This window comes from Mus caroli, unplaced genomic scaffold (assembly GCF_978045245.1).
Source record: "Mus caroli unplaced genomic scaffold, Mus_caroli_1 scaffold_6, whole genome shotgun sequence".
NCBI classification, from domain to species: Eukaryota; Metazoa; Chordata; class Mammalia; order Rodentia; family Muridae; genus Mus; species Mus caroli.
Genome location: NW_028227261.1, coordinates 150,734,331 through 150,754,941, shown reverse-complemented (window position 1 = coordinate 150,754,941; position 20,611 = coordinate 150,734,331). Strand labels below are relative to the sequence as shown.

General features: G+C 43.7%; 1 protein-coding gene across 1 annotated transcript; it reads right to left on the bottom strand.

Moving 5' to 3' along the window:
* Positions 1-3,793: 3,793 nt before the first annotated feature.
* Penk (proenkephalin) lies at positions 3,794-9,003 on the bottom strand. Its single transcript, XM_021160809.3, has 3 exons — positions 8,766-9,003; positions 8,128-8,268; positions 3,794-4,767 (listed from the first exon to the last, which is right to left on the bottom strand). The coding sequence occupies exons 2-3, from the start codon at positions 8,263-8,265 to the stop codon at positions 4,099-4,101; spliced, it is 807 nt and encodes a 268-aa protein (XP_021016468.1). The 5' UTR covers positions 8,266-8,268; positions 8,766-9,003; the 3' UTR covers positions 3,794-4,098.
* Positions 9,004-20,611: the final 11,608 nt, after the last annotated feature.

The window sequence follows — 20,611 nt, the reverse complement described above, 5'->3', positions numbered from 1 at the left end:
CCTTGATACTGTGATCAGCATTTGAATATGATCAGGAAAATCTGCTGTTTTATATACCAAAGAATGCAATATGTAAAAATATGTATGGGCAAAGATATTTATGGAAGTACTATTTATAGTGGTCAAACTTTGAGACAGTCACGTGTCAACTCAGCACGGAAGTGGAACTCAGTGTCATACAAATGAACATTAACAATAAGGATAATAAATCACAGTTCCATGCAGGTTCATGAATGGACCTCATCAGTACAGACTGGGTCACTGATAGATTTGTGTGAAGTGTAAAATGGATGAATTAGTCTTTGGGTTTGGGAGCTGAGTGGGGAATGAGGGGCTCGTTCTCTGAGAAGGGTTTGGAGTATTGGTTGTTGTTGTATAACTTACTGCCTGGGTAGTGGATGTGTGACTTAATTTGGATGTTGAGTCTCTCCATGGTTTGTATGTTAATGGCTGTACTGGGAGAGGGTAGGTTCCTAGGGAGGTCCGCACATTGGAGTCAAGTTGTCAGTGTGGATTGGAGGACTCCAGTCTCGTTCCCTCTGCTTTCTGACTGATAAGATTTTCTCCCTACGTGGTTCCGCCAATGATGCATTGCCTGTCCAGAGAACAGGAATGATGGGCCAGCGTGTGAAACACTGCCAAACCTTTCTTGTTGGTGCATCAGTTTACGCACCCTCTTTTTTTTTGTCCTGGAACTCTCTGTCACCAGAGAACTGTGCAGTGGGCTTCATTCATTTGATCAACGAATGAATAAATTGTTTCCTGTGAGTGCAGTAGAAATTTCGGGAAAGAAATGGTGAACACAAATGCTGGAAGCACAGGGCCATCTCCCATCTTCTCTAAGCCCATATAGCCATAAGGCCCAGACTCTTTATGCTATTTGTTTTTGGATAAAACAAATGCTTTTAAAGGAGCCATTTTAGGTATATACCAAAATGTAGTGGAAAGCACAGACATTTCTCTTGAATTACTTGCCCCTGCATGTCATCCTCACTCTCTCTGACAGTGCACCCCGTCCACATGACCTGCTTTTCAAAGTCAAGAACATGTGAGTAACTGACTACATGGGCTAGCCACAGGTGTGGACACAACCTTCACCAAAGAGCTGACGTCTGAGCTCAGACACTTTACATCCCTGAAAAACTCAGCTGACAAGAGCAGCTGGTGGAAAGTCAGTGACTTGCCTGAAGAAATGGAAGGCTGAGAAACAACAGTCAGTCTGACAGCGTGCTGGCTCTCTGGCCTAAGGGTTTTGTTTACTCTGACCAGGGCAAGGGAGGAAGTTAGGCAGGGAGAGCTTCAATCCTATAGCTGTCTGGTCTCAGAGCTCACTCGTATTAACCCTCACAAGGAATGCTAAGACCAGGCTGCCCTGTGGGGTATGGAAATGCAGGTGAGTAGGAATGAGCGAAGAACAGACCAGAAAAGATCAGGATGGAGCAGTAGCGCCCTCTGCAGGTGATGTGATCTTCATTCATCTTCGCCTGCTCTTCTCTCAGCACCCTTAAGGCAGCCAAGGCTTCTGTTCATATTAAATCCCTGGAATCCTCGTGCTTATTGCTTAACACACATTGAGGGCTACAGACAGAGCCCAGAAGTCTGTACAGACAGAGTGTTCAGGTGGCCTTAGATAACAGCCTCTCAGAATTTAAACAGATGGTCTTGAAAATATCCAGGCCTTTAAGAGTTAAAGCAAAAATTCTAATGATGAAACTGCAGGTCAGAGGCTGGGCAATATGGGATATCTGGAAACCGAGAGAAGCCTAAAAAGAACCCTGGAATCATCAGTCCTGGGCCGGGGATGGTGCATCATGGGATAGTTCCCCTGGGCTCAGTGCCCGGTAATCTAGATGTAAAAGGGAAAAGCCATCCCCTCTCATCCACCTTTGCTGACTTCCTAATTCTCAGACCCTCTGCTCTGTTAGTTCCTCCCCTGAGCAGCTTTCCGAGCACCGTTTGAGTTCCTGCTTCTGTAGCAGTGTGTGAGACATCACGGACACTGTGTGGTCCTTGACACAGGACACAGGTGATGAGAGGCTGTGGCAGACAGCTGTCTATTACTGTCTAGCAATAACATTTTGGCCCTGTTTGTGTAGTACCCCCAAGTAGGAAAGAAAGGCTTCCTGCATGTGCTTGGTTGCAAAACAACCTGTCCAACCACTCCCTGTTCTGTGTTCTTAGACAGTAATGCAAGCACACAAGCCTATTGTATTCTGGATAATGTACTGTGAGGAAGGCAGAAGGCAGGGCCCTCTCCCTTTCTGATAGTAAAGGTTGGATTCTTGCTTCCAAGGGCTCAGATGCTTTCCTCCAGGGGAGAGATTTACCTGACCTTTTTTTTTTTTTTCTTTCAAAATATTAACTTCACATCTTTTGAATGTAAAGCTGTGTTTCTGGCATTTGACTTGATGTTTTTGTTTTTTGCTTCTCGCCTTGTCTTGTTGATGTTATATCAGACTGTCCTGGAATCTGGTCTAACTGGCCAATAAACTTGTGTGTTCCTGTCTCATTCTCGCGAGGGCTAGGATTACAGGTGTGTGGCAACACATGCAGTGCTCGCACTGTTTTAAACAGAACCAATCGCCAATCATAGATAAAGACATTATTTTAAAGACCTAAATGTAACATCCTGTTGGAAACACCTGCCAGTGTGGCAATGGCTTTTCCAAGGGAGGCAACAGTCCCTAACTGAAAAGATGCTGTACACCTGCAACAGCCCCAGCCCAGCCTTTGTTTCCGATTCAGATCTCCATGGCCAGCAGTCATTTCCCTCTGGCTTCCTTGTGTATTTCATTCCTATTGCTTGCCTCTCACTCAAAATGTAGAGTTCTAAGGCTTCTTCTTAAAAGAAAAAAGTTAGGATCTTGATCAGAAGGATCTGTGGGGGCACTGATTTTTAAGGCCACCTGTGACACCCTGAGCTAATAGGAGAGGTAAGATGTTCCTGAGTCTCCGTAGGGCTGGGCTTTTGGGATGGGTTCCCAGGCTCAGTAACCTGGGTACCTTGTCAGGTGGACCACATAGGCTGGAACAGGGATGCTTGTGGGAACCCCAGGGCACTGTGCAGCCTCTATGGCTTTGAAATGTGACCTGATTTTCTAAAGGACACAGGATAAGGGCTGATGAGGATTCTGGGTAAGTGAGTGGATGGGCAATGCTATCTGTAATTTGAACTAGAAATGTGAAAAAATTGTTGCATTTTTGACATCCGAATGCTTCCCAAATGCCTTTGTTAATGTGAAATATTTATCAGCCCCTTGTGTTTTGACAATTCATATCACAAAATGGTCACAGAGCCTTCTGGATTGTCTGTTTGCCAGATGAATTCGTTGATACATCTCATTCACTCGCTCATTAGCTATTAGGGAATCTGCAAGGGGCATGCAATGATGAACAAGATGTTACCAAATTCTTCCTGTTCTTGCTGGACTACTGGATGGAGAGGAGAAAATGGGGTATAAAGGACATTGACTGGGAACAAGAAGTTTAGGGCTTTAATCCTACTCCTGGTTCAACTCCTGAGCAAATCTAAACTAAGTACTCAGCCGCTCTGGCCCTCCCATTCTGTATGCATAAAATGTGGTTAAATTGTCTTTTCATCCAATTTCGTTCTATTGCACTTACTTATTTAAGAGTCCACATACTAACAAAGAGTTAAATAAAAATATTTGTAGCCTGAGTCAGGAAAGAAAAAAGTCAGTGATGATTCTGCCATAGCAGATGACAGCACTGTCTCTTCATCTAGCATTTACCCACAGACAAATGACATCCAGTTCTTACAATATCATTGTGCAGTTGGGGTCACAGGTTTATTATATTTATATACAAATAAGCATTTATTGATGTTTCGTCAGAAGAGATGAGGTAACAAACTATTGATAACAAGATAGCCACAAGAGACCAATACTGAGCTTCAAGACTCAAAAGAACACAGACCCCTAAAATCACAGCTTTCAGGCAGTGTAGTTATCTAGACCACGAGGGCAACTGTACAGCACAAAGCAGCACGTGACAAGAAACATCATTGACAAGGCAGTTGCTCATGGGGGGTGGGGCAGGCTAGTGGGGGTCGGGGGAAAGGGCTGCTGGGAAAGGGCTTCAGAACCGCATAAAGCCCCCGTATCTTTTCTCTATCTCAGGAACTTCTTTCGAGTAATTTTCACCTTCTTCATCGGAGGGCAGAGACTCAGCAAAGCGCTTCAGGAAGCCCCCGTATCTCTTCTGGTAGTCCATCCACCACTCGGGGCGTCCCACCCTTCTCATGAAGCCCCCGTAGCGCTTCTGCAGCTCTTTTGCTTCATCTTCCAGCTGGGGGCTTCTTTTGAGGCTTCTCATGAAGCCCCCATACCTCTTGCTTATGTCTTCGTCATTGTTGGTGCTCTCCTGTTGGTGGCTGTCTTTCGCACGGTTGTCTCCCGTTCCCAGTAGCTCTTTCAGCAGGTCGGAGGAGTTGGCCAAGGTGTCTCCCTCATCTGCATCCTTCTTCATGAAGCCGCCATACCTCTTGGCAAGGATCTCTCCTCCGTTCGCTTCTTCTTCTGGCTCCATGGGATAAACCTCATCCATCTTCTTCATGAAGCCTCCATACCGTTTCATGAAGCCTCCGTACTTCTTGGCTAGCAAGTGGCTCTCATCCTGTTTGCTGCTGTCTTTGTACATGTCGATGTTATCCCAAGGGAACTCGGGCCTGGACACTTGCAGGAGATCTTTGCAGGTCTCCCAGATTTTGAAAGAAGGCAGCTGTCCTTCACATTCCAGTGTGCACGCCTGCAAAGTCAAGGGGATGAGTGGTTAAGAGACCCTTCTGAACCAATGGTGGACTATTTTCTGCTTTAGTACACACACTGCCACAGAAAAAGGCCAGCTCCTCTCTGTCATAGCTTTCACTCAAACTGAACTAGCAATGGTCCAGGAGCACTGGAACAAAGAAGGGAGGGGATACTAGGGTCTTGTTAGAGATCTTGTTGTATATGGTGTGCCACGTCAGTGTTACAAGGGATACATCCTTAATTCTGAGTCAAGTGGCTGCTTTCAGAACACAATCTCACTGCACTGTTTCCCATGGAAGATGCAATTTTGTCTGAGACTTTGTGAGCCCCAAGGGAGAAATTTCTGTGTACCTGACTGGGGATATTTCCTAAACATTCTCTCCATGTCCTTATCTTAGAGAAGCAATCTTCATTAATGACATGCATGGGATTTACTAATAAGTACCTCATCTACTCCCATGTCCTTGCAAATACTTTTAACCTTTAAAGGAAAAGCCTATAATCTTTACATAAGTTTTAAGAGAAAGCCATTCAAGGCACTATAACACTATAAGTTATTTGGATCCTTATATAACGATTGGTTAAAAATTGAGACACTTTGATCTTTTGCTTTTTTCTTAGCTGATAAAAAAAGATTCCATCATTTTGAACCAATTCCTGCCAATTACCTGGATGCAAATGCACAGATTATTCATATTATTTTCTTGAGATTAAGCCATCGGTATACAAAACAGGTTGTTTTCAGTAGTCATACTCTTTAATAAAGGAGGAATTAGCTGCATGTAATCACACTTTCTTATTATAAAGTAATTAAACTCAAGCCATTATAGAGTAATTAAACTCAAGCTATGGTAAGCTTTAAGCTATGTATCTTAAATTACCTTTCTCAGGCTATATTTTTAAAAAAAATATTCAATTGCTTGCTTACAATAAAAATAACACAAATATCAAATAACATTACAAAATCCTATGGTGTTCCTAAGCCTTTCAGGAGGCATCACAACTTCCTGAAATCTTCTTACACATGCCAGGCTACAGTCCCTTGATTAGACAGAGAACTAGGTCCTTTCTTGGTACTTAAAAATCATATGTTCATATTAAATACACACCTCATTTTCACAACAAAATATTTTGGAATAATAGTTTTAACTAACTTTGAATGGTTATTTTAGTTTTGTGTATAAGAAAATAAGTATATAGGAATATGAAAAAGTTAAAAGAGGAACCAATTAAAATAATTCCATTTTTTCTTGAACATATATGGTTAAAGAAGACTCAAAATATTATTAAAAGTTTAAGATGTTTGAGTGGCAGTAAGATTTCCACTCTAAAAATGTGTGTTCATGACCTTGTTGCCAAAAATGGATGTCATTCATGTAGCTTTTGAGACATTTATTGCATGCTGGATTCTACACCCTAGAGCACACCAGATGGAAAGTTCTAGACAGCATGCAATCTTATCTCAGTACCCTTTACCTACCTCATGGCAGAACTTGGTAAACCAACCAAGCTACTACATACCTTTGGCTGGTTAACCTCATTTTGCCCATGACCTCTAGCTACTATCCAGAACTGCTATTATTTTAACAACATCTGGACATTAACTAAATCTCTGTCAGTGAGAAAATAATATTAAGTGTATGCTACAATTACTCAATCAAACTTCTTCTGAAGATGTGTTTTGATGGATAATGGCTTTTTCCCTAATTGGTTCATACTGTATATGCCCTTCGTCATCTGCATCAAGGATAAGAACAGAGTACAAAGATTTAACATAGCAAGGAAACTGCAAGTGTCTCTGCTGTCTGGGGGTTGGTTGCTAAACAAGAACCTCTGCTCATGCTCCTTGGAACAGGAAGACGAGCATTATTTTTGCACTTGGTAAACTGAACAGTTGAGAGAAATTTTCTTGACTAGGTGTTGTTAAAATATCACTTACATTTGAATTCCCAGATCATATAACTTAGTAAATCTGATATTATTTGAGGTCAGATTATAACTCTTCTAGGATTCAATCATATTTGAGGTCAGATTATAACTCTTCTAGGATTCAATCACCATTAATTACATAGATGGTGGAGAACCTTATGCTACATGCTGAGTTCTGTGCTCACCAAGCAGTGAATAGAGCTAAAATGCCTCAAGTGACTACTCAAAAATAAAATAATAAAAATACCAGTGGCTGTGTATCAGGAGCCAGACAGTCTTCAGTATAGTATGAATCTCCTGCGTATAAAGTCCGTTATTCCCAAGGTTGATTCTTATTTGCACTCTCGACAAGCTCCTGACTATAGGAGGTGGCATAAAGCCGGGTGTGAGCTCTGCTCCTACTTACAATGGAACAATTTTCCCTCACAATGTAAACACATAGTGCTTTCCTGGCCAAGTTAATCTCCATCAACTGAAGTAGACCATATAATCAAAACACTTAAACGAAGAAAACAAACATTTAACTGAAATACTGGCTTGGATTTGGGACCCCTTTGTTTCTTCATTTCAAAATTTTTTAAAAATGTGAACCTTTCTCAAAGGCTCAAGTGTAGTAAGCTGACTCTCTTTTGAACTATCAAGGAATTTTAAAGGCAGGGCAGTAGATCAGTGAGAGAGTATAAAAGAAGCCTCTGGAATTTCAAATGTACAGATTCAGACTTGATGGGATCCCACTGGTGTTTGGAAAGCCCGTGGACTATCATGAAAAGAACAGCCATTTTGTCTCTTCTAGCTCCTGTAAACGACAGGGTATCTTTGGACCGATACCATGTCTTTGGGTACCAACCATCTCTCCTGAGCCCTTGTCACAGTCAAATCAAAGCTGTTACATAAAAGTGCAGTCAAGGCAAGGCAAGGGGATTCTGTCTCCCTTGCTCAAGGGGCGATTAATGAGCTTTTCCTGGCCTCTTCTGGCAACTCTACCTCTCCCCTTGTCCTTTTCCTCCAGTGAGGAGGGACTCAAAGCTAAGGGACCCCAGGAAGAGCAACGGGTTGGCAGTTGGGGTAGTGGGGGCACTCTCACTAACAAAAACATTACATTCTTTGCTGGAAGGATGTTTGAAGGATTTGGGTGTTAAAGTTGGGGTTACTGACAGCCTAGATTAAGTGCTATCCGAGGTAATGAAGAGAACACATCTTGGGGTTCCAAAACTCCAGGGGGAAAACAAAATTGGTTTATGTGGAGATAGATACCTCAGCCCTTAAGGGTCCCAGAGAGACTCGTTCCCAAATTGGGAGACAACAGCTTGGGGATCAACGTTTGGAAGCTCCAGGTAACTTTGGTCCTCAAAGGCTCCTGCCACGCACCTTCTGGCGCAAATGATCGCTAGAAGTCTTCGAGGAGCCCCTCACCGCAAATTCAACTCACCAGGAAATTGATGTCGCCGGGGCGAACCAGGCGGTAGCTGCATTTAGCGCAGTCCTGGCTGCATTCCGCCTGCACTGTAGCCAGGAGGCAGGACCCAAGCGCAAGCAGCCAGGTGCAAAGTCTCAGGAACCGCGCCATGGGCTGTAGGAGAGAAGAACGCGCCTGTGGGGACCCGTTCTGTCTCTGACAAGGTTCTTTAAGAGAGAACCTTGCCGGGTGAGTGGTCGTGGATCAGGACCAGCAGGGACAGTCTTTCCTGAGCCCCGCCCACAACCCAACAGCCTCCCCGGTGCCTCAGGGTGCCTCAGAGAGAGCTTGGACCCTAGCGTTTCCTGCTATCCTAGTGATGCCTGGGACCATTCGGTCTTCCTGGAGGTATCCTATCTTCCCATGGGGAGTCCTGTTTTCCGGATGACATCCTGTCCTTCCGAGGGCGCCCTGTCTTCCCTGGCGTCGGTTGCTTAGGGCAAGATTCTGGAGCGAACACTGAAGTTCGGGGCTCGGGAGCAGGCGCTTGGGGGAATAGGACCCGGACACCCAAAGCAATTAGGAACCCCGAGAAAGTTGGACGAACGCATGCACCGAGGGAACAGGCGACGGTCGCCAAGGCACGGGCGACTTGGGGCAAAGTCACTCACGCTGCCGTTGTTCCAGATGGCGCAGGTTACTGGAAGAGCGTGTACCAGATACCACTCTGCAAGAGAAAGAAAGAAGGCAAGTGTAAGGCGGCCGCGTCGGGGAGCTCTGCGAGGCGCCGGGCAGCGTCGCTGGGCAGCGGGGCTCTGTGCGCCTGCCTTCCTGGCGGCGGCCACAGCCACTTTATAATTAGCCCCAAACCGAAGGAGGCGCGCGCGCCCCAATCGCCGGCGGGCTGCAGCTGACGCAGGCCCTACGCCAACCCGCGCCGACGCCTGGCGGGAGGGGACGTCCCCCCAGCACGCGGCCCCGAGGGTGGCGGGTGCGAGTGGGCGCCGGAGGCTCCCCCACCGAGCAGTTAGGAACTCTGGGGAGTGCACGAAGGGGAAACTGCTTTTCCTTCATGAATCACTTCGGTGGCACTGTGGGTGGGATGTTTGAAAGGGCAGACGGACCTGGGTTTTCGTGAGCTGTTTTTTGGACACCCTCGGATTCCGTGAACCTGCCCCTTCCCTTGCATCCTCTGAAGGCATACTTCAGAGATGACCTCTGCTGAACTATCCGAAAGTCGTTAACTTTTCATCCACCTTGTCCAGACTTTCTTGCTGTCCAATAGATCCGGAGACACAGTAGGCATTCAGTTAATGGTTATGGAAATCAATAATTGAAACTTTCTGGGGATCTTAAACTTTCTTCTTTAGATCAGTGACATACCAGATCACAAAAGCAATAACTCCAGTGCAGAAAACAGAACAAAACAATACCCTCAAACGGACAACCTCAAAAACAAGCACACAAGCAAACCAACATCTCCCTAGATGCGAGAGATATAACTGGTAACAGATCCAAAGGAGAGGTGGTTTAAAACAGCTTTTGAGGCCAGACAGGAGCCTGTTCTCTAGCCTGTGGGGAGCGTGTTCTCTAGGGACCACAGGAGGGATCAATTTCGGGCGGGGAGGACATGGGCTCCGAACTTGATGTAGCCAGAGTGCTGTATTGCGTGGGCTCTTTTTCGGGTGTGTGTGTGTTTGTTTGTTTGTTTGTTGATTAAGGGGTGTCAGGGAGTTGTGATGTCAGTAAGTCAGGAGTGTGGTTTGGAGGGAACAAGGAGGAAAGCTGTCCTGGACACAAGTGGCTTAGGTCTTGCACATCTTTCCTCCAGGAGAGGCCTGGCTGCAAAAGGTGAGGCTGGGGCTTTTAGAGCAGCCCACTCCCTCCCTTCCAGGGTCTGTAGATAGGTGCCAGTCAGGAAGCTTAGATCTTACATCATCTAAGCCTTAGACTCCAAGCTCTCATCTTTTTTTTTTTTTTTTTTTTTTTCTATTTGTAGAACAGCAGCCGAGGTAACATGCTATTTTATGTCAGCACCCGAGAGAGGAGGCACAGTGTTTAGGACAGAATCATCTGGAATAATGAAAGAAATCTCTTAACCCGTCTGGCCTCAAAAGTTGTTTTAAACCACCTCTCCTTTGGATCTGTTATCTCTCTCTCTCTCTCTCTCTCTCTCTCTCTCTCTCTCTCTCTCTCTCTCTCTCTCTCTCTCTCTCTCTCTGTTTATTAAAGATTCACCCATTGTGTGTACCTATCTCCCTAGTCCAGAGAGGCTACAACAAAGAGAGGGTCTCAAGGCTTTCCCAAACATTTGCAAGGGATCCTCCACCCTTTTCAATCTTTGCAGTTCCGGCCTTCACGCAGCTCCTGAGAGACGCAATCTGGTGCGTCTCCCATTTGGTCGCTAGAGGGCAGCGCTCTCCTGCGTTGTTGGAACACCTCAAGGACGAGGGCTTCATCTGTTTGCTCTCAAGACTCACTACACTGGTTGTGGACATTTCACAGAGTGCCCTAGGGAATGCACGGGGGGGGGGGGGGGGGTGCCTGTTTTTCTCCTGGCTGGGGAATCCTTGAACCTGGACTAGGAAAGCGGAGTGCTTGTGTTAGGTACAGGCCGGCTTTGTCATCTTCCTACTTTTTAGACTCTTCCCACTAGGGTTTGATAACGTGTTCTTTTCAGCTTCTTCCTAGCAAAAGAAAGCTTCTCTTTGTCTTCAGTTAAAGATTGTTCTGTCTCGTTGCCCAGGTTTTATAAAAGAGATGACTACACTGCAGTGCAGTGCAATAAACTGAACAGTAGTCTTACATAAAATAAAGACATCTTTCTAAATCTGGGCATTTGAACACTTGAGATGGCTCCCAAGCTTTAATTCCATGTCCGGTGGCAGGAGGTAGTGTGCACGTGCATGTGCATGCATGCACGTGCACGTGAGTGTGTAAGTGTGTGTGAAAGAGAAGGAGGAGAAGAGGAGGGAGGGAGGGAGGGAGAGAGAGAGCACAGCTACGCGATGCTTCCCAGGGTTCTTAGTGCTGGGTTTCAGAGGGCACTTTAGGACTTTGGAGAGGTGGAAGCTTAAGTTTTGTCAGCAACTTAGAAACAAGGGGGCTCCAGACTGCAGTTATTTAAGTGGGAAACTGAGAAGCAGAACACCCAAGCGAGCAGTCGACACTGACACTAGCAGACCGGATTCCTCAGGCTATCTAGACACGTTTCCTCTTGCATCTCTTGAAGGCCTAGTTTGCTTTTTTTTTTTTCTATTTGTAAAACAGCAGCTGAGGTAACATGCTATTTTATGTCAGCACCTGAGAGAGGAGGCACAGTGTTTAGGACAGAATCATCTGGAATAATGAAAGAATTCACTTAACCTGTCTGGCCTCAAAAGCTGTTTTAAACCACCTCTCCTTTGGATCTGTTACCAGTTATATCTCCTGCATCGAGGCAGGTTTCCTCTTGCATCTCTTGAAGGCCTAGTTTGCTTCTCCGACTGCATTTTCTAAGTGGCTTTTAAAATGTCACAAGAGAGACAGATGAAGACGCTTCTCAGGTTTGTCCAGTTCAGATAGTTTGGCTATAGCCATGGTTAATTAATGAGTGCCAAGTGGGTGATCACACGAATGGGGCATTGGTACGTTAAGTTTGTTTGTCAATCAAATTAGTGATTTCTCTCCCCATCACCTTCTCCTTTCTAGGTCCGGGGGGAGAAGGCATTTACTTCTGTATTCATTGTTTTAGACTTGAACAATAGCAATAACTGATTTGGGATCTGTTCCTTTATCATTACTTCTTAAATATATGGGGTAGATTTTGTAGCTATATTCTGATAAGAATATTTAAAAAATCAGACCTCCAAACCCTGAAGAGGTGTCTTAAAGCATTTGATTCAGAGACTTCTGACTCTGGTCAAGAAGAAAACCTTACCTTCTGATTCTAGGATGACACTAGCTCAGAGGCTAACACGAGTGACTTCTCATGGTGCTCAAGCCAGTTCTTAGCTGTTCAGCAAGGTTTCTGAGAAAGAGGGCTTGAACAAAAGTCCTGTAGGCATCCCTTTCCATCCTTTCTCCCTGTCCTCCTCCTCTCTCCTCCTTGCTCATCAAGCAGAGTGCTTCCTTTTGGCTTCCCTCTAAGACTGCAGTAGAGGAGAGGAGGCAGCTCCGCACCGGTGACGGAGCTCCATGCTCTAACATGTCAAGTGTTTGGAGCTGTGCCAGAGCCAGGGAAAGCCTGCGTGTTTTCAGCTCCAATCTAAGGTGCCTGCATTATAAAATGGGATTCTCTGAGTGTGGCCAGTTAGCAAGAGGCATCTGTGTAGTTGTGGGATTCTTTTGGCTTAGCTCAGGAAGCTCTTGCAGAGTGGCTATAGAGTAGGGCCAGCTTCAGCACGATTTATTCTCCTTTTCATAATCCCACAAACAGAGAGGACTCTTGGAAGAAAAGGTAACCTAGGTTCTGGTAATCAGAACTGATTTTAAATGAAAGCCATGGGGGGAGAGGGGAGAATAAAACAGAGAAAAACACCAAACATATTGTTAATATGTTATAAACTTAGAATGAAATGTTCTTTCCTAAATTTGACCTTTATCTCTCAGACAGGGAAAATACACTTTTCATATCAAGTAATACAATGAGACATTGAGTAAAACAAATCACATTATAACCTGTTAGATCAACAGAAGAAATTGCTATGAATATAATCAGTGTAAGGTTTGGAATGTAGCCTGACTTTCAAAGCTGACTTTTGGGGATGTAGTAAGGACCCAGAGAAACAGTGATGTTAAAGTTTTGCATTACCTCATTAGCAGTTTGACTTTGGTTTGCTCTTAGTCATTTTCAAAATTAAATTCCCAATTCTTTCCATGGTGGAGGCTGAGTCAGGAGGGAAGTTACAACCAGGCAATCACCTAGGTAAGTGCAGGCGGGTTCAGGTTCTTAAGGGACTTTCTTTGGAAAATATCCACAACACAGAGGCTGCACATAATAGATACCCAATAAATCTGCTTGAAAATGTGTTTGAGATGGCTCTGATTAAACCAAAGGGTCCTGAAACCAGACCAAGAGATCTGCTCTGGGCAGAAGGACTAGAAGGGACAATGGTAAGGACAGGAAGGAAGTGAGGGAATGGGGGAGGAAGGGAGAGGGGAACTACAGTAGAGATGTGTGATACAGACCAGCATGGATTTCAGAGTGAGATTCTGTCTCCAAAGAACTCCCCAAACAGAAAAACAAACAAATAATAAAACCCTAAATTATCAGACATGCCTCTCATGTCTAGGAAGTTCATGAAGACTTTAGCCTGATGGATGCGAACCGTGTGCACCTGTGCACAATATGGTCAAACCAGAGGGATTTAGATCTAATGAAAACTCCTGAAGGAAGGCATGGAAGCTTCGAGGAGCAAGAGATGACTTACCTCTGACTTATTCTCAGAATCAGATGAGTGAGTGCCTGACCTGCTGGCCAGACAGGACACACTAATTACGGTGAAACACCCACCATTCTAGATTCTGTGTCAGCATCCTTCAGTAGTAGAGTTCTTATGACAGAAAATTAGGGAAGTTGTTCCTAACAAATGCAAGAGATGTTAAAAGAAAGTTTACTTTATTGTTGCCTCCCAATATACTTGGAGGTCATCATGATGGCAGGACTTTGTGGCAAAAGCTATTCCTTACTTTCGGCTGATAAGGAGAGCTGAAGATACATAGATAAAGACCCTGCCCTCTCTCCCAGGCTAACCTCTATCTCTTAGGAACAACCCTGAGACTTTGGGGACATTTTATTTTCAAAACATAAAAATGATCAAAATCTATCCTGTCCCCAATCTCACAAATATCTCTGATCTGTATGAATATAACTATGGACCTTCAAAACCTGTTATAACCCTAAGGAAGAGTAGATGGAGCCACTATTTTAGGAAAACACTCAACACTTCTTTATCAAAAGCCAAATTCAGCAGCCAGAGAATGGGGAAGGGCATAGTCATATTTGACAGCATAGTAAAATATCTGTGTACATTGGACATGTATAGCTAGCTGAACCCATCTAAAAACAAAAGTTACTTTCTTCTTGGAGACACATGGGGCATCCACCAAGACAGACCACAGTCTGGATGATAAAATAGATTGTACACATGTAAAATAACACAGACTATAAAATGCCTCCTTTCAGATCCCCATGGAATTAGACTAGAAATCAGTAGTACAATGATGGACAGAAACAGCAAATTTCTAAATACAAACAAGTCAAAGAAGAAATGGTAGGCTTTTAAATTATATTAAATCAATTATAATAAAACACAGCTATTAAATCTTAGAGGATATTAAAAAAAGTATATTAAGGGGAGATTTATAGTATTGAGTGCTGCTTTACAAAGGAAAAAATAAATTCGATTTTCCAAGCTTTCTGTTATGGAACCAGAAAAGAAAGATCAGTTCAACCCAAATGAGCAGGAGAAAGTAAATAATACAAACAGGAGGGAATCAGGATTTTATCTTTCTCATAATCCTCTCTTTATGGCTGCATATTACTTCTTTCTATTTGAAATAATTTGTGAAATGCCTACTATGACAGAATTAATGATAAGGGACAAGGGGTCTCTATCAGAACCTCCATTCTTACAGCTCCCATTTGACATACAACAGGCTCTTTTATTTTATAAATACTCAATAAAAAATGTTGAGGACGTGTCAATGAAGTTGAAAATGGTATATCAGCAGAGACAACAAAGCAAGGCAAAAGCTGATTTTTCAGAGATAGCAATAAAAGCTGAGTTAACTAAGGAGAAGAGGAGGAATGGAAATGACTCATTACATAAACTGAAGGGACAACGCCACTAGGATCTCAAGGACACTGGGCAGATGAGGAAGGGACACTACAAGCAGTTCCACACCCACAAATCAGATACTCTGCATGAAGAAGACTGGTCTGTCCACAACTAGTGACTTCACACACAGAAGAAATAGGCATCAGAGCAGACTCCATCTACTGAAGAAATCAAAATGATTATTAATAGGCCCATAGAGAAAGCGCCAGGCCTGGGTGAGCTTGTTGATGAATTGTAACAACTTCTTAAGGGAGAAATTGTATAAACACTAACTAATAGCTTTTTACAAGACAGAGACAGGTGGAGTACTTTTAAGTTGTTCTGAGACCACTGTTACTCTAGCCTAAAGACACTGCTAGAAAATTAGATGGAGGTCAAGCATCTCTCATGAACATAGATGCAAAAATCCTGAGCAAAAGAACGTACAGAATTATATGATATGCTTTGAACAAGTGGTGTTTGCCCCAGGTGTGCAAGACTATGTAACAGTAGAAACCACGTACCTCTGGTTGCAAGTTAGCCAGGATTTGGGCAACTGTGTGGTGTGCTTCCACTCAATGGATTTTATGTCTTTAGCCTGTGGCTCTATACCTCGTTTTACCACAAAAATACATAAATTTTGTCCTTTGACCATGTTTTGTCAATAATTATATTTTTTGTTTATTAATGTCTGGATGTTTTAATTCCTAAGTCTTGTCATTTAGACCTTAACTTTTCCATTCTTCTCAGTCTAGTCTTCTGGGTGAGGTTTTCCATTGAGTTTTAAAAGTTGACTTGTTAAATTTTTTTAAGACTCTTTTCAGTATTTCCCAGTGTCAGGCTAATGCTAAAACCAGGGAAATGGGAAGATAGCAAAACGGGAGACAAGTGTTTCCCATGGTTACAGATGCAACGCTCTCAGGAAAGACTGGCACATTACACAGCGCACCATCAGAATAAACGGCACCATGAGTGCCATTCTGTTCATACAGAAAATAAGGTCACTAACAAAATGTTATAACACTTTTTTTTTTTTTTTACTTTTTATTTAGTTTCTCAATCATATACTGAGTTTTGTTCTTCCTTGCCTCATTAGGTTACTTTCTGTATCTTTTAGAATTTATTGATATTTTCAAAAATCTTTATTTGGGATTTTATGTGTTTGAGAATCTTTGGAGTCAGTTGCTAGGAAATTAGAGACATTTAGAGGAGGTGGGTTGTCTTGTTTTGTATTCTATGCTTTATTGCGATATACACATCTGTTGGGATGTATATTGCTTCTACTTTTATAACAGGATCTTTTAAGGGAAAAGCCTTCTTTTAACCAAATGTCCCAGGATATCAGATTTTTTTTACATGTTAAATAGATCTCTAGTAGTATAGTTTCTGTTATTGTACAGGTGACTGCCTTAGTTTAATGTAGTCCATGCTGTTTGGAAGCCTGGAATCTTTTCTCTGTAGGGTTCGAGTAGAATGCCACCAGGCAGCTCTGTTGTGGACAGAAGAGTGTACAGTCCTCTGTGATTACCCCTGTAGCCTAGTGCTGTGGGAGAGGGTCTTGGGCCCATCTGTCCTGTGGCCTGCATAGCTGTCATACTCTCAGTCTTGCTTCACCTTAAGTTGATATTGGACTCTGTTTAGGATCCCAACACCATTGTCTTGATTATTTTTACATCCTGGTTGTTTCAATTCGCTGATATTGAAGAAGAGCTGAGTTGTGTGTAGAGCACTCTTAGTGAGGACGGGGCATGGCTCAGCTCCAGTGTGCACACACAATCTCGATGAAAGGTGCTGGATCCAAGGCACTGCGCAGGAAGCCAGGGAAAGTCAGCAATAGGAAAAGTAGCTCTGAAACAGCACAGAAATAAACTAGAATCTTGATGTCCACAATTCTAACAGTAATAACAACAGAGATGGTAGGGTGGGAATAATAAAAATGAAGCTGTTTTAAAGTTAAGACAGAAGAAAATGGGGTTTGGAAATAATTTAGAATAATCAAGAAGTGAAAAATAAAGTCAGGAGAGAGGGGAAGTAAACATCACATTTTTAAAGGTTTATTTTATTTCATTGAGTGGGTACTTTGCAAGCTAAGGTACTTGCACACTGCATATGCATGCCTGACATGCATGAAGGTCAGAAGAACCCGTAGAACTGGAATGAAGGGTGGTTATGAGTCACGGTTCTGGAAACCGAACCTGGTCTTCTCAAGAGCAACAAGAGATCTTAAACTTCCAGCTGCCACATTTTCCTTTTGAAATAGGAGAGAAATGAAGAGGTAGAGAGAAGAAAGGAAACTGACAGGTAGTAAAGAAGGTGGAGAATAATGAAAACAAAGCAATAAAAAAATATTAAATGAAAAATAATAATCTAAAAAGCCAAAGCCAAGTGTGTAGGTATCCACTTACACACAATGCATATACAATGCTGACACATAAAATGCTGATGCTTGTATGGTGGATACCGGCCGGAAGATCAGGAGTTCAAGAGTGGCCCCAGCTGCACAGTGAAAACTTATCTCAAACAAATTCCTCTCTCTGCCCCACCCTGTGTGTGTGTGTGTGTGTTCTATGCATACAGACAAGTAATAAAAATTTAAAAAATGTCTTAGCAAAAAAACCCCCAAAAAAACCAGTAATATCGCTGTTGGTATATTAGCATGGGAAAAGTGATTCTTTAGTACTTACTGATCTCTGTGTTCTTCCTTCCCTGACAGAGCAAAAGATCACCCTCCCTCCCTGCCTGCCTGCCTCCTCCCTCCCTCCCTCCTTCCCTCCCTTCCTCCTTCCCTCCCTTCCTCCTTCCCTCCCTCCCTCCCTCCCTCCCTCCCTCCCTCCCTCCCTCCCTCCCTCCCTCCCTCCCTCCCATTCTTTCTTGAGTTCCAGCTTTCTTTTGTTTCATGTGTATTGTTCATCAGCTAGTGGTTGGAGACTCAAGCTGACTGAACAGCCCTTTTCCTGCTTGCTACAACAAGGTATCATGGAACAAAAGTATCCCAAGCTGGAACTGACTCTGAACAAATTTGTTCAGCATGTTTCCAAGTCTGGGCTAGGCCTGGGCCTCAGGCTCCACCCACCAATCCCATAGTGGATAGGACAGCAAACTAAGGTGGAGGGATGTAGAGGGTCCTTTGCTGTTGTACTAGGAGATGTTTTCTGAGGCCAGTTTCTGCAAGCACGTCTGCAGGCCTTCTTGGTCTCTCGACTCCCCTTTAGCTGCTCCTGTTTTCTCATTTTGACAGGGAACGGCAGATGCGTTCTATCTCCTGTCTGCGTGTGATTTCCAACAGGTTTGTTTAACTCTCATTCTGCCAGGGTCAAGCTGTGTTGCAAGGTGGAGGCTGGCCAAGACAATATGTTTGCTTCCAGTTCACAGGGAAAGAAAGATACAAGTATCTTTCTTTGTTTCTTCGTTTCTTTCAACTTTTTATTGATGCTTTGTGAGTTTCCTATAATGCACCCCCATCCCACTCATCTCCTTGTCCCTTCGTACCTGCTCTCTGCCCTTGCAACCTCCCCCACAAAAGAAAATAGAAAACAACAATAAACAAAAAATAAACAAAGCTTAGAAACTATCTCGTCATGGAAGCTGTAGTGTGTCACAATGCGTCCCACAGTATACCCCTCTGTCCACACATCTTCACATTAAAATGTTCATTGCAATAAGTCATTTGTCTGGTTTGAGGCCTCTGGCCTCCACTGGATCCTCACTAGGACTCCTCTTGGTTATCCTCTTGTTGTCCCAAGCCATGGAGATCCTGCAGCTTTGGATCACCAAGACCAGCCGGTTCACAAGCTTCAGCAGTTGATAGATAAGGTAGATTTTGGGGTGGGCCAACTCAAGATCTGGATCTGGGCCTGAGGGGTAGCTGAGTTGATCAGCCTGCTGGTTCTCCCAAACTCAAACCACTAGGGCCACCCAGTATCACAGCAGACAGGGGACAGGGTCAGATCTGCTGCTCTTTTGCCTCTGGGGGCTGCCTCACCTACACTCACAGCACCACTGCCAGTTCCACAGCCAACTCCACTGCATTGCCCAATTGAGGCTCAAGACCCGTTGGTGAGGGGCTGGGCCAGCTCCATTGTATTGTTCAGGAGACCTTGCAGGGTCAGCTCTTTTGCTCTCATGGCCTCAGGCAAGCACTAGTGATTGCTGCAGGTGGTGAGGGGTGAGGGGGCAGAGAAGCCCGCAGCACCTCATGCTAGACCAGTGGCAGCCAGTTCTCCTCAACTCATACCCTTGGGGCCGGCTCCCCAGAGGCCTCACCACTAGTGCCTGCCCTGCTGTGCTGCTTAGGTGAGGTACAGGCCTGGAGGTATAGGGTTGGATTTATATTTCAGATTGATTGGCTAATACCAAGTGGTCAGCCCTGAAGTCATATCCAGTGACACTAAACATACTCAGCAGGCTGTATTTATACATTTATTCATATGTAAAAATCCGAAACAGAGGCCCTGGGTTTGACATGGAGTAATGGAAGATTGCAGAGACTTCTGGAAAGGGGCGTGGGAGGCCTGGGAGGGGAAGGGGATGTAATTATATTTTAATGAAAGAAAAGCTTGGTGTAATCATCTCAACAGATCTCCTTCTTGGCATCACAGCTGGGCACTGAGAGCTGAGGGAAGGCCCACCCACTGTGCAGTCCCCAGAAGCTGAGGCCAGATTGCCTGTTTCCGCAGCATTTGCTTCTGCGAAACTTTTAGAGGAATTTCTCATATTTTTACTTTATGTGTACTGCTGTTTTGTGTGTGTGTGTGTGTGTGTGTGTGTGTGTGTGTATGTGTGTGTTTGTGCGCATGCACATGCGCCTGGTGCCTTAGGAAATGAGGAGAGGGTGTCATACTGTACTGGTTGGTTTTTCCCTCACCTCACTCCCTCAGTTACTGCCATGTTGAAAGGACTGTTGGGTTCAGAGTTAGAGAGAAGCAGGAAGTGCTGCTGGCCTCCAAGCCCCACCTCAGCTGCTCACAATTTCCTTCTGTCCACCTATGTCTTCTTTATTGCATTTTGTTAATGTTTATATTCTCCTTGTTCAAGTCTTTCATTTGGTTAAGCTTATTCCTCATGACTTTTTTTTTGTTGCTACTGCAAGTTTTTTGTTTTAATAATTTCTTTTTCAAGTACTTCCTTAGTGTAAAAATGGAAGCAATATTTGTATATTTTACATCCTGCCAACTTGGCTAAATTTATTAGCTCTAATAGTATTTTTTGTGAAACATATATGCATTTTATGTCATATATAAATAGATTATTTTACTTTTCCTTAGAAATTTAAATGCATTTTATATCCTTGTGGCTAGGACTCCTATTGAATAGGAGTGGGCTTCCCTTACTTGTCCCTGACTATAGAGGAAGACCTCTCACCGTTTGATTGTTGAGTACATTCTAAGTCCCAGCTTCTCGTGTGTAGCCTTTATTGGGCTGATGTAACTGCCTTCTCCTTTTATGGGCTTTTATTTTTATTATGGCAGCTATTAGATTTTGTCAGTCTTTCCATGTATTGAGTCATGCTACTTTAATTCTTTGTTCTACTAACATAGTGTACGAAACTAATTGATTTTCATATGCTGTACCATTTTTATGTCCATAGGATAAGCGCCCCCCCCCCTGTAATGGTTTGTCTTTATTTTGTTGAGGATTTTGAATGTATATGCATAAGGGATGTCAGACTCACATTTATTTTCACATCAAGTCTTTTCATTATCTTTGGCATCAGGGTG

Bases quoted from the DNA above. Each gene is read 5' to 3' on its own strand.
- Penk (XM_021160809.3), bottom strand. From the start codon at position 8,265: ATGGCGCGGTTCCTGAGACTTTGCACCTGGCTGCTTGCGCTTGGGTCC. The intron at 4,768-8,127 runs GTGAGTTGAATT...TTGACTTTGCAG, and splicing joins CCGGCGACATCAATTTCCTG to GCGTGCACACTGGAATGTGA.